Here is a 13,376-nt window from a genome sequence, read left to right on the forward strand (position 1 = left end):
GTGCGCCGGCCGTACCTCTCCCCCTTTTCATCTGCTAACCGCGACGAGGCTTCCGCTGCTGCTGTGTCCCGGCTGCCTCCGGAGGCCACGAGGCAGTGTCTGGCTGCTCCCCGTTAAACCAGGTGAGGAGGTGGGGGCTGCGCTCTTCGCTCCTGGCGCCTGCGGCTACATACTGGAGGGCCTACCGGGCCTGCCGCGGGGCTAACATCACTGACGGTACCTACCTGCACTGTGCCTGCCTGTGGGTGATCCCGCTCCCATCATCCGACGGTTAGCGCACTGCACTACATTACTAGCTAATCATACATATGTCAATACGGGACTGGCGTGGTCCATCTGGGTATTGCGGCCTCATCACTACTACATTGCACATCTGCCTAGCAGCGATCACTTGCCTCCACTGAACCCCCATCCAATATTACCAATCTACGAGGCTATCTGCTCTGCCGGGGTTGTGACCATCTCTCCACTGCCTCCTCCAGCTGCATCCTGTCCGCCTGGCCTCCACATAGCTGACTGCGGACTCTACCCATATACAGGGCGAGTGGTGTCCGGTCCAGTGCCTGTGGCCCTTCCTAGGTCCCCCCTTTGTGGATCATCACCCGTAGACCTCCTGCATCACCAGCCTAAGCATATAATGTCGAGCAGAACCAAGGGGGCTAACCAGGGGGGAGCCATGGACAGGTTTGCTAAGTCTGTCCAGAGGGCCGAGGCTGACCGGGTGTCGCCCGAACATGAAGAGCCTGAGATCGCCCCTCACCCTGCTCCCCAGCCGCCGGACCTCACCACATTGATGGAATCAATGGCCAAAAACTTTGCTGCCTTTCACGAGGAGTTAGACGACATCAATGCCAACGTCGCCTCGCTCAGGGCACGAGTGGACCAGGCCGGAACTAGAATCACAGAGGCTGAGGCTAGGATATCATCCAATGAGGATAACATACACGTACTACAGGATACGGTTGCATCTCTGACCCGCGACATGAAAAATGTGAAAGCGAAGTGCGAAGATTTGGAGTCGCGCTCCCGCAGGAACAACCTGCGCATTATCGGGGTCCCTGAAAATGCCCTTAAGGGACGCATGGAAGACGCCGTCGAATGTCTACTCAAAGATCTTCTAGGGAACCCCTCCTTGTCACCATATTTTACAGTTGAGCGAGCGCACCGAGCCTTGTCCCCGCGCCCCAGACCTGGCGATATTCCCAGACCCATCATTGCCAGGATCCTTAATTATCGAGACAGAGACCTTATCCTGCGCCTGGCAAGAGAGAAAGGTGACTTGCGCTGGGAGGCCCATACGATCAGAATCTTCCCGGATTTCTCTGTCGGAGTGCAGCAAGAGAGGAGGCAATTCTTAGGCGTCAAGAAACTGCTTAGAGAGCGCAATGTTCCCTATGCCATCCTGTTCCCCGCGAGACTCAAGATTACTCACAACGGAAAACTGTTCTTTTTCACTGTCCCTGACGAGGCAACGAGATTTATCGAGGCGCAGATCCCACTTCCTAATCCAGCGGGGGCCCGCGCCAATAATGCATAAGCATACCCCGGTCTAATTGCTGAACCCTATCTGGTGATCCTATCTACCCAACGTGACGATGGCAACCCCATTCTTTAATCAGCAAATGTTAATCCCTGTTGCTAATACCAGGGCTGCTGGCTCTTGCCTCAAAGCCTTAAACACATACTGTCATTTGTCCTCCTGGCGGTTAATCGGCCGCCTGCCCTAACCACAACTGCTTCCGTAATCTATTCACTTGGATTGACACACAGACTTCAGGGATTATGCACTGGATTCGCCCACCGCAGAAACCCAACTTGGGCAGTATTCTGTCCACTTTCACAGTTTACGACGCCGACCACACGGCAATGGCGCGCCTCTCTGCAGTTGCAATGCTATTTTTTGTTTTCACCTTGTTGCCACTGTTTTTGGGCCCCCGTTGGGCCACGGTGGGGACGCACCCCCGTTGGGTGCTGCCCGCCGACTGTTGTCTGGATGCGGCCTCTGGCTCCGCTAGAGACGCCTGGACGAGGGGAACTGATGGCACTTGTGTTTGGGAAGGGGGGTCTACACTACACATTGGGGGTGGGCAGTGAGGGAGGGGGGTACTAAAAAGGGGGATTATGTTAATGGAAAAGGCATGGAAGAGGGGTACACGATTGCAGCACTGTGTGTGGTTGCCGCAGTGGGCTCTGTTACACTGCACATAGGAGCCTATCGCAGCTGGGATGTTCCATAACACCGCCCTATGTCTATTAACAATATGACATGGAATGTTCGGGGGCTGAGCAACTTTACCAAGGCACGTAGAATTACTGCGTATGCCCAGAGACATGGAATTAAAGTACTCCTTTTGCAGGAAATACATGCTTTAGGGCGTATAGCGGCTTATCTTGCCCCTAGCTGGGGTGCTACCAGATACTATACAAAATACTCCACTCAGTCTAGAGGAGTACTCACTTTGGTTCACAAATCAGTCCAGTTCCTGCTGCGTACTAGTCACATTGACCATGAAGGCAGGTATGTAATACTCCACTGTCTACTTGCAAATATGGAATGCCTTTTGGTAAACACATATGCCCCTAACTTCGATGCGCCAGACTTTTTGACGCAATCACCTCTGTTCTGTTGAAATATGCAGGGGTCCCTATCATATGGGGGGGAGACATGAATCTGGACAGATCTCGGAGTGCTCGTAGGGCTGTCACACGCGCGGCCATTAGACTGCGCACACATATGGATATGCCAGGACTTAGAGATGCATGGAGAGTCCTCCACCCACAGTCGAGAGAGTCTACCTTTTATTCCTCGGTGCATGACAGTCTATCGAGGATAGACCTGTTCCTCATATCGAGTGATTTGGTAGGCAAGGCCGCAAATACACAGATACTCCCGCGCACACTCTCGGACCACTCCCCAGTAACTTTGCGAATCACACTGGAGCGTGACCAACCCTCCCGCTCATCGTGGCGATTCAAATCTGAGGCCCTCCAAGATATAGTCTTCAGAGCCGAAATTTTGGCCGTCATCAGTACCTTTTTTGAATGTAATAACAGACATGATACTTCCGATGGAGTGCGCTGGGAGGCCTTTAAGGTCTTCATTAGGGGGATGTGTGTTTCCAGGGAGGCTGGGGTCCTCAAAGCCATCAGAAATAATCTACACCGGTCGGAGGGGAAGCTTAAGGACCTCGAAAAGCAATATGCCTCCACCCCTTCCCCGATCATACTGGCACAAATCAGGTCGGAACTCGAAACATTCGAGGCCCATGCCCGAAGTGAACTACAGTACCATACCCGCCCGATGGCTGCACGGAAGTATGGCGAGGGGGACAGACCCGGGAGGACACTTGCCAGACTGGCCCGTGCAGAGTGTGGCAGAACACTCATAGACTGTGTCCATGATGCTTCTGGAGCTCTGGGCTGGTCTGACCAACACATCCTAGAAACTTTCACTGCATTCTACACAGCCCTATACGGCCCCCAACAAGAACACAGTCTGCAGGACACTGACCTCCTTCTTGATCAAATCCCCATGACCCTCATCTCCCACGACACATGGAATCAGCTAGAGGTCCCGTTCACTCTTGATGAGATAACCACCGCCATATCGAGCTGCCCCAAGGGCAAAGCACCTGGCCCTGACGGTCTCACCTCGGAGTTTTACCAGGGACATGTAAGCCATCCTGGCACCCAGACTCCTTGAGGTCTGGAATGAATCGCTCGAACTAGGTACTCTGCCCCATTCTTTACGTGAGGCTGTTATAACCGTACTCCCCCAAACCGGGCAAGCCACCAGATGAATGCGGGTCTTATAGACCCCTTTCTTTAATAAACACAGACACAAATATTTGCCAAAATCATTGCGAGCAGGTTCCTCCCGATAATGACCTACCTGGTCCACCCTGATCAGAGCGGATTTGTTCCCGGCAGATCCACGTCCCTTAACATTAGCCGACTGTTCAATGTCATGTCAAGAATCGACCCTGATGCCCATGCTGTGGCAGTTACTCTTGACGCCCAGAAGGCGTTCGATATGGTGTCATGGCAATACATGTGGGCAGTTGTGGGCAGTTCTCCACAAAATGGGAATTGGCCCGTGAATTATATCATACATTAAGCTGTAATACACAGACCCGGTGGCTAGAGTTCTTATCAACTCTAAAGTCTCCCCCCCCTTTGCGCTGTATAGAGGCACTCGCCAGGGTTGCCCGTTCTCCCCAATACTTTTCGCACTTGCTATCGAACCTATGGCCGACAGTGTCCGGGACAAACATGCTCGGAAAGGCATACGTATGCAAGACACCCCAAAGATCATCTCATTGTATGCAGATGATGTACTCCTATACATCAGAGACCCAGCTGCTCACTTAGACCCCATTCTCCGAGATATAATTAAAATAGGCACATTCTCAGGCTTCACAATCAACTATACTAAGTCCGACATCTTCCCACTCACGGTGGCGACCCCCCGACCGGATTGCGAGTTCCCCCTTCGTTGGTCGCCTGAAGGCATCGGTTACCTTGGAGTGCGGGTTTCCCTCGGTAGGCCATCATTGATAGCTGACAATTATACAGCTGCGGCGCACCTGATGGAATCCCGGTTGTCGAAATGGCGTGGTCTGCCGCTGTCGGGCAGGCTTTCTCTGATTAAAATGGTTATTGTCCCTAAGTTGCTTTACATCTTCGTGAACGTGCCGATCTGGCCCGGAAGGCGATACTTCAAGGACCTCCACGCGGCCTGCGCCCGCTTTCTGTGGCATGCGGGAGCGGTGAGGAAAAAGTGGCAGCATATGACTCTCCCTTATGAGAAGGGGGGCTTCACTGCCCCGGACTTCACAAAGTACTGGACTGCCGCACAAGCACAACATGCCTCACACTGGTATACATTTACAGACCCTCCCCCACATGTGAAACTAGAGAAACTGGCATGTGAGGAAATCAACCCTCTATCCCTTATTCTACACCACACATTCCGAGATGATGCCCCTGCCGACCCCGTAGCGGCCACAATCTTGGCTTGGAAGCGATTACTGCAGGCAAACACCGGCCACCACCCATACTACAAATGGCTGCCCATCTGGCAGTTCCCGGGTCTCAGCCCTACTTATGATAAACTCCTAATAGAGTGTTGACCGACCTTTTCCCTGATGGGAAGTTTATTACCCCGCAGACGTGGAGACCCGGTCACTCCGGCTCGGCACTCGAAATGCTGCAGTACTTCAGGTTAAGAGCAGCAATTCGGGCTTGGTGGCCCTCCCACCCAGATGAGCCCCCAGACTCCCCCGAAATGCAATATATAGCTAACTCGGCTGGGGCTAGAGGCATAACTCCATCGTTATATAAATCACAAATGGCTAGCATTAATAAGGCATTGCAACCGGCGCGTGACTTGTGGAGTGATGAACTGGGCGTCCCCCTTTCAGATGTATTGCGGAACAAGATGTGTTTACACACACGTAAAACCTCCCTCAACGCCAGATATAGATGCATGCAATATAAACTCCTAAACCGCCTATACTACACGCCGCACAGGGTGGGACGGTTCACACCTGGCCAGGCTCAGTCGTGCCCTAGATGCAAATCCACTGCTGCCGATCACATACACATGTTTTGGTCCTGTGAGGCCCTGGGCCCGTACTGGGAGGCCATTATTGCAGCGTTATCTGAAATAATAATGACCCAAATCTCTCTTGCACCTCTTGCTGTTCTGTTCGGTGTGTGGGACGAACCTGAGGCTAGGAAGTTTCTGAATGTTGCTACCATGGTAGCTAAAAAATGTATCCTACAATGCTGGAAGCGCCGCTCTGCCCCATCATTCGAGATGTGGCTAAAGGCCCTTACCTGGACTCAAGTGTGCGAGGAGGACTACATTAATACGCTCCCATTGACTTCCCGCCCCAAAAACGTATGGTCAGAATTCTGCAGCTACCTGAACAACAAGGAGCGCACTGAACTTGCATCATCACCTCTACCTGATGAGTTAATCCCTGCTACCAATTGAATACTCTGTATTGTATGCATGAGAGCTCAGCTCCCGGTTTGATATTCGCAAGATGTGAAGTGTCATACATGTAACTGCATTACCAGCTGAGGTGCACACTGTGTTAGTAGTCTGTACTCTTTCTATGCCAATAAAGAAAAGTTTTAAAAAAAAGAATCCTGAGATGTGTCTGATGATGTATCCTGTGTATGGTCTGTTGCAAGAAATAAAACCTGATGACTTTTGAAACCTGCCCGAGTCTCCTTCTTGCTCCAGTGTCTCTTCCTGATCCCAAGAAATGCCAAGGCCCAGAGGGTGGGGTGGACGGACCATCCAGAACATTGTGCTTTAACCTGAAGCAGAATTCCAAAATAATTAAGTATGACAACACCTTGTTAGGCTACGAACTTGCATCTCTCAAGATGGGACTTGATGAGCTTCAATTATTCACTTTGAACACTTTGAAAGACCGAATAAGTTAGGAGGAGTGCAAAAAGCTGGTTATCATTGATATTAACAAGCTCTAAAAGCTGGTTACCCTTCCACAAGTAAAGATGGATCCAACAAGATAAACCAATGTAAAACAGTATAATGATCAATGATTTCCACAAAGTATATTCTGACATTTACCATAAACAGGAACAAGTTCAAAAGAAAATCAATAAATAAAGCCCAAATTAAGGCCCAGTTAATTCAAACAATATATAATATGCTTTGAGTCTGACCAATTAATGCAGATTAACTAATACAAGCACAGAAAAATACCTTAACATGCCGTACCTGTACTCTGCAATAATACGTTGTTGCTGGAGTTAGGCCTTTTACTTCATAAATTAGAAATGGTCCAGTATAAATTATCTGCATACATCCCTCGGTTCTGCCCCATTCCAGCCTGTAGTCTGTAATTTCAGCACCATTGCAAAATGGACTCTAAAGTATGCAATTATAAAATATGATGCATTAATTTTCTGATAAGGTGCTTGTAACGTTTAATGAAATACAGAGCAAAAATGGTTTGTCAAAAACAACCGCAAAAACATCCATTCATACAGAAAAAATAAACATTTAAAAAATGTTTAATATGCACTACCTGCACCCATTTATGACCTATGATTTTGGTAGCCAAATGCAAATATTTGTGCCACCCACAAACAAATTACTTATCTCTACGTAATGTTCTTTGTGACAGATGTTTTTCCAACTGATTCATAATGTAGGAGATCGCCCCGTGCAGCTGCTCTTAGAAAATGTTTCAAAACGAGGCTGTGTAGATTGTAAAAAGACCCAGATCCCTCTGCTGGCACCAAGCCGAATACATACACTACTGCCAGGCAGCAGTGGATTCAGTGACAGGCCTTCAGGGAGAGAGGAACATGTCAAAGACGTCTGATGAATCCCATTCTGTATAACTTAACATTTTAGCAGCCAGGCATGAAGGTTAAAGCTGCTGAGGTCCTAGTGGAGAACTCCTCCCAAATGGGAGAGCAGGTCTGTTGTCCATTAACTCGGGGCATCACGTTATCTGGGCCCAGTATGGAGCGATCAAGCTCATCGTGGACCTGAACAGGTGCAGTCTGCGGAGGACCAGTGGAAATTCCACTAAAGTGCCAGTGCCTCCCCCAGATATTCCTGTCGAGGAAATTCCCTGAAGCATTACTACTTGTACTTCCTGTTTGCACTGGAAGCAGGGGTCCTTCTGAGGGGTCCCCAATGGGAGAAAACCTCCTCCATAACTTCCTGACAGAGCTACCACTTGTGGGAGGCCAGATTCCAACTGCTCAAGGCATCTGCAATGATGTTCTCCTTCCCAGCCAGATGAGGTGCCGTCAGAGGTACGCACAATGCTGTCCAGCGACAAGGACCAAGGTCACATTGCTTCACTGCACAGAGGCAAGGATCCCACACCACTCAGTTTGCAGAGATGCATGTCCATCTTGACCAGCATAGTCCTGCTCCGTACTGAAGGAAGGCGACGAGGGTGAGCCTGATCGCTCTCAATTCCAGCTATTTGATGTGTTCTTGGCATTCTGATGGAGACCGCAGGTTGCTCATCGATAGATCTTGCAATTGAGTGCCCCAGCCTTCCAGGACACATCTGTGAAAAGTGTCAGTTGGGGCCAGAGGTATTGAAACAGTCACCTTCAATACGTGGTCTTGAGACCACCACTCCAGGTTTCGGGATGCCTTCCCTAAGTTCTCAAGAAAGCCCAAGGTATGTCCCTGAAACTGAGATCACTGACAACTGAGAAGCCACTGAAGCAGCCTCATGCACAGCCAATCATCTGGCACTACATGAATGCAGGAGGCCATCAGGTGCAGGAAACCAGAGGCCGGAACCTTCTCCTGAGATTGTAGCACATGGACCATCTCAGAGATGTTCGCAACTCGATCCCCGGACAGGAAGGCCCTGCCCATCAGAGTGCACAAAACTATGCCGATAAATCAGAGGGATTGGGACAACGAAACCAGAGACTTCTTGAAGTTTAGGGAGAAGCCCCAGCTGTGTGGAACAGATGTGCCACTGCCTGGTCTGGGGAGCGATTTTCGACGAGCCAGTGGTGATGGGTTGAAAACCCTTACCCTGTTGCAACTGAACAGACAGGCCCACAGACTTTGGAATCAACCTTCAAAGCCTGAAACATCTGGAAGGATTTATCTGCCTTCGACCCTAACAGATTGTTGCCATCAAACGGCAATCACAGGGGCTTTGCTTGGACATAGGCGGCAAAACCTAAAGTCCTCAGCCGCAAGTAACTCCTGAACACTTTTCCAGTGGCCATTGTACTAGCCACAGTCTGCTGTACCCAGACCTCATTGAAGTATCTGGCGTGAAGTCTCCTTGTCATATACCAGGGCTTCAAAACCCTCCCCCCATGTCACCTGCAGGGAGGGGCTCTGCAGTCTCCAAGATTGCCGACCAACGATAAAGAGAAAATGTGGCCAACCCACTGGGGGCACTGCTGGATCTCCTGCCCAGACTGCCTGAACCAAAAGCCTTTGTTTCCCAGACATCCAGTCTCTTTCTCTCTTGGTCCGGGGACAAAGAAGGCAAAGACTTCAGGTTTGCTGCGGCTGCCTGGACAAAGCTTGCAGGGCGGCATGAGCAGACAGGAAGAGTATATTCGAAGGGACTGCTCTGTGCTTCTTGGCCAGATCCCGGTCGGCAGTAGGAACGAAGGCCAGCTTCGCCCATAACAAAAACTGGCGCTTCGAATGCCAGGTTAAAGGGCAGTAGGGGTTCGATCTGCAGGCTTTCATCCGTAATATCTGTCGACTCTTACTCCGAACAAAGTAATGGAAGGACTGAGGAGGAGGCCTCGCTGAGCATCCTGAGGGACAGCGTCCCTGGTCGGCCGAGATGGCGGCTTAGAGGATAATCGTGAAGAGCCCAACCTGCACTGCTGGGGAACCCGGAGGAGTGGACGCCCCTGCTGCTTATACAGGTGGTCATCGGAAACGGGAGTGCACGTGCGCTCCATGGAACTGGCGTCGCACAAGCGCCCTGTGGACCTGAAGCAGACGACATAGGATACTCCCGAGGGGCCCCAGAGCGGTTGCACATAAGGAAGCGGCACCCATCCGGGACTGGAGTGAGGCAGGGGCCAATACCGGGCCCCCAATATACGGCTAGCCCGTTGGCCGGCCGGCAAGATTGCGGGCATACTCGATCTACGGCATCGCGAAAAGGGGCCAGTAGGCCTTGCCTGTAATTACGGGAATGCCAGACGGCAGGACGGCATCCAAATTGCTCAAATCCAAGATGAAGCAGCCTACAATGGAAGGGGGGTGGTCACGTGGGTAGCACCTCATGTACCTTTCCAGCTGCTTCAATCCACGCCAGACCCGGATGGGAGAATGCTAGTGGTGCGGGGGATGTTGGAGAATAGGGAGGTCAACATAGTGAACACATATGCTCCCAAACAGGACATAGCGGCCTACTACAGGGCCCTATATGACAACATTAGCCCCCTAATGGGCTGCGCTACCATCTGGGGAGGCGACTTTAACTGTACAATAGATCCCAAGATGGACAGGTCCGATAAGAAATTTGAGAGACCCACCCCTGCGGCGAAGGCACTAACGGCCCTACTGAGGGATTTTGATCTAGATGACATTTGGAGGTTGCTGCACCTGCGGGACAGGCAGTATTAGCACTATTCGGCCCCCCATAACTTGTACACTAGATTGGATTACATGTTTGTATCCTCGGGAATAGCCGGGGAAATGAAAGGTTCGGAATACAAGGCCAGAGTGCTCTCGGACCACTCCCCCCTGGTGGTGGAGTGGAAGCATCGGCCCCCGAGGGTGAGAATCCCGACGTGGAAACTCAGGGCTGAGGCTTTGCAGGATTCGGGATTTCGAGAGGACCTAAGGGAGGCCATAACTGAATATTTTGATATTAACACTGGCAGCGTGCAGTCGGAGGGCACACTATGGGTGGCATTTAAAGTAGTGGTGCGGGGCGTGGCCATATCCAAGAGAGCATAGAGCGGGAGCTACAGGAGTCAGAGAGAGAGCTTGAAGAGATAATAAGGATGGGATGTACTTCACAGGAAGATATGGCAAGGGTGGCCCTACTCCAGCAGGCTAGCAGTGGGCATTGGGACAGGCTCTGCAAGTTAAATTACATAAAGTACATTGAGAGGCAACATGCGGGAGGAGATAAACCGGGCAGGTTGCTGGCGTGGCTTTACAAGAACGAAACGCCGCGTTCAGTGATTAGGGAGATAAAGGACGAAGATGGCCAGACCTGGGATACCCAAGAAGGAGTCAATGAGGGATTTCTCAGATTTTACAGGCGCTTATAAGAGGACATGGGGGAGGAGATGGGGCGAGAGACTCGGGGAAACCCTGGAGGATATAGGACTACCTAAGCTTAGTGATCAGGAGTGGGAGGACTTTGATGCCCCAATCACTTTTGAAGAACTAGAGATGGTGGTACAGCACCTACCCATGTGTAAGGCCCCAGGGTCAGATGGGCTCCCGAGTGACTTTTATAAAACATAGAAGCAGGAGGTGATCCCCCCCGCTGCTCGCCATGTTAAATGAGGCATATGAACAAGGGGAGTTGCCGATGTCCCAGAGGGAGGCGGTAATAATCCCACTCTTGAAACCAGGCAAGCCAGGCTCGGATTGAGGCTCTTACCGACCCTTGTCCATGCTTAACCAGGATAGCAAGATCCTTACTGCCGTGTTAGCAAACAGGCTTAAACGCGTCATAGGGAAACTGGTCCACACCGATCAAACAGGGTACGTACCAGGAAGGAAAATAACGGACAACCATAGGAGACTCCACCACATAATCGAGCAAACTGAGAAAGTCCAGGGCAAAATAGCGGTAGTCTTGTTGGATGCAATTAAGGCCTTTGATTCGGTGAGGTGGCCGTGGCTGCTGGCGGCGCTGAGGGAGTATGGCATGGTGTCAGGGTACCGGAGGTGGGTCAAAATGATTTATAGCTCCCCAATCGCTAGGGTTAAAACTGGCGCCATGATCTCAGACAAATGGCAGCTCAGCAGGGGCATGTGACAGGGTCGTCCATGGTTGCCCATGTTGTATATCCTTGCTCTGGAACCGCTGGAGATCTGCCTCAGACAACAGTATGGGGAGATTGGCATCCCCACAAAGGGAGGGATGCACCTCACCTCGCTGTATGCAGATGACATCCTGTTATACCTGCGCTTCCTAGGGGAAAACTTGCAATTTGTCCTGGAGGTGATGGAACATTATGCCACCCTCTCGGGCATAGCGGTGAACCCCAGGAAATCGAGCTTTTTCCCCTTGGGAAGATATAGAAGGGTCCCAGTGGAAGACTTGCCGGTCTTGCCGATACCCTGGCAGACCAGGACCTTTAGGTATCTAGGCATTGATATATACCACTCGGTGGAGGACGAATACAAACACAACACGGAGTGGGCAGTAGCAGGTAGCAAGAACAGTATGGGTTTCTGGTCTAGGCTCCCCTTAGCCATGATGGGTAGGGTGGCGCTGCTTAAGATGGTGGTCCTGCCGAGACTGTTGCACTTCTTTGTGAATATTCCATGTATGCTCCCCAGACGGTTTTTCGGGAAACTCGCAGTTTATGTAGGGGCTTCATCTGGCACAATACCAGAAACAGGGTGGCTTCATGTTACAAAACCCGAGCGACAAAGGGGGCATAAATTTACCGAACTTTGAGCTATATTATCTGGCAGGACAACTTCAGTACGTGACAAGGTGGCTGTCTGAGGAGACCAGGCTGCTGTATATGGACTCGGCCCCTTATTTTTTGAGGGAGGTGGTGTGGTTGCCCAAAGCTAAGGTGCAGGGAAGGGCAAAGCTCCTAACACTGGGTTGGGAAATCTGGAACAAAATGTGGCATCTGGTGGGAATCCCGACCCCGTGCTCCCCACAGGTGCCGCTGGTAGTGGTATGCTGAGAGGACCCGCATTTGATAATAGTGGTCAGTAAATACTGGGAAGCAACGGGACTTGTGACCCTCGGGGATGTATGGCAAGAGGGCGAGGCACTAGATTTCAGTAGGCTGATGGAAGACACCGGGGTGCATGCAGGCCAACACATTACCCATACTAGAATTATTAAACTGGTAAACTGGTGTTGGACAGATGGTCTGTGTAAGAGTTATCAGAGCAACCGGATATGGCTATCGAGACAATGTATGATATCTCGGAGGGTGGGCATGAGGTGTCCCGCATATACAAATTACTGATGTCCAGGGTGGGTAAGGCGGTGTTGCAACTGAGACGGGATTGGGAGGATGAGGTGGGAGAATCTCTACTAGATGGACAATGGAACAGAGTTCAGAGGTACCACAAGAAGGTGTCTCGCAACGCAAGGCTTCAGCAGATACAGCTCTATGTCACCCATAGGGCATTTATGACCCCCGGTAGGATTGCCCAGTTAGGGAACCCAGCGGCGCAAAAGTGTCTGGGATGTGGAGAGGCAGAAGCAGGGCTAATACATATGTTCTGGGCTTGCCCGGAGGTGGGCAGATTTTGGACAGAGATCAAGTTGCGCCTGGCGGAGAAAGGGATCACATTGGAGGTGGAATCAGTATGGACATGTTTGCTAGGGGTGTTTGCCAGACAGCGTAACCTGACGCATGTTAGTAAAATGAAGGACCTAGCCTACATTTTGGCCAAACTAAGAATCGCAATGTGCTGGAAGGCTGCCCAGCGCCCCAGAATAGAGGCGTGGTGGACGGACCTCCTAAAATGGGCAGACGCAGAAATGACAGTCTGGTACGAAACAATCAGCAGGGGTGGGGAGGAAGAAGTGGGACTCTTCATTGAATGGTGGCAACTGGTGTCTACACTAGCAGGCACCCCCAAGGCGAATCCCGACAGGGACTCTGCGCAGGAGATGCGAGAGCACAATTGGATATTCTGGCGGGCGGCA

The 13,376-nt window shown here is 51.1% G+C and overlaps 1 protein-coding gene across 2 annotated transcripts in view; it reads right to left on the reverse strand.

Moving 5' to 3' along the window:
• The window catches only part of LOC138481032 (fibronectin type-III domain-containing protein 3a-like), a 2,755,868-nt gene that overhangs the window by 629,095 nt on the left and 2,113,397 nt on the right, over window positions 1-13,376 (reverse strand). For both annotated transcript variants that reach the window (XM_069612893.1, XM_069612892.1), the window contains one exon: window positions 6,761-6,910. In XM_069612893.1, coding sequence (XP_069468994.1) covers window positions 6,761-6,910 — 150 coding nt within the window. The remainder of the gene's footprint in view (window positions 1-6,760; window positions 6,911-13,376) is intronic.

Source organism: Ambystoma mexicanum, chromosome 5p (assembly GCF_040938575.1).
Source record: "Ambystoma mexicanum isolate Mex_15411 chromosome 5p, UKY_AmexF1_1, whole genome shotgun sequence".
NCBI lineage: Eukaryota > Metazoa > Chordata > Amphibia > Caudata > Ambystomatidae > Ambystoma > Ambystoma mexicanum.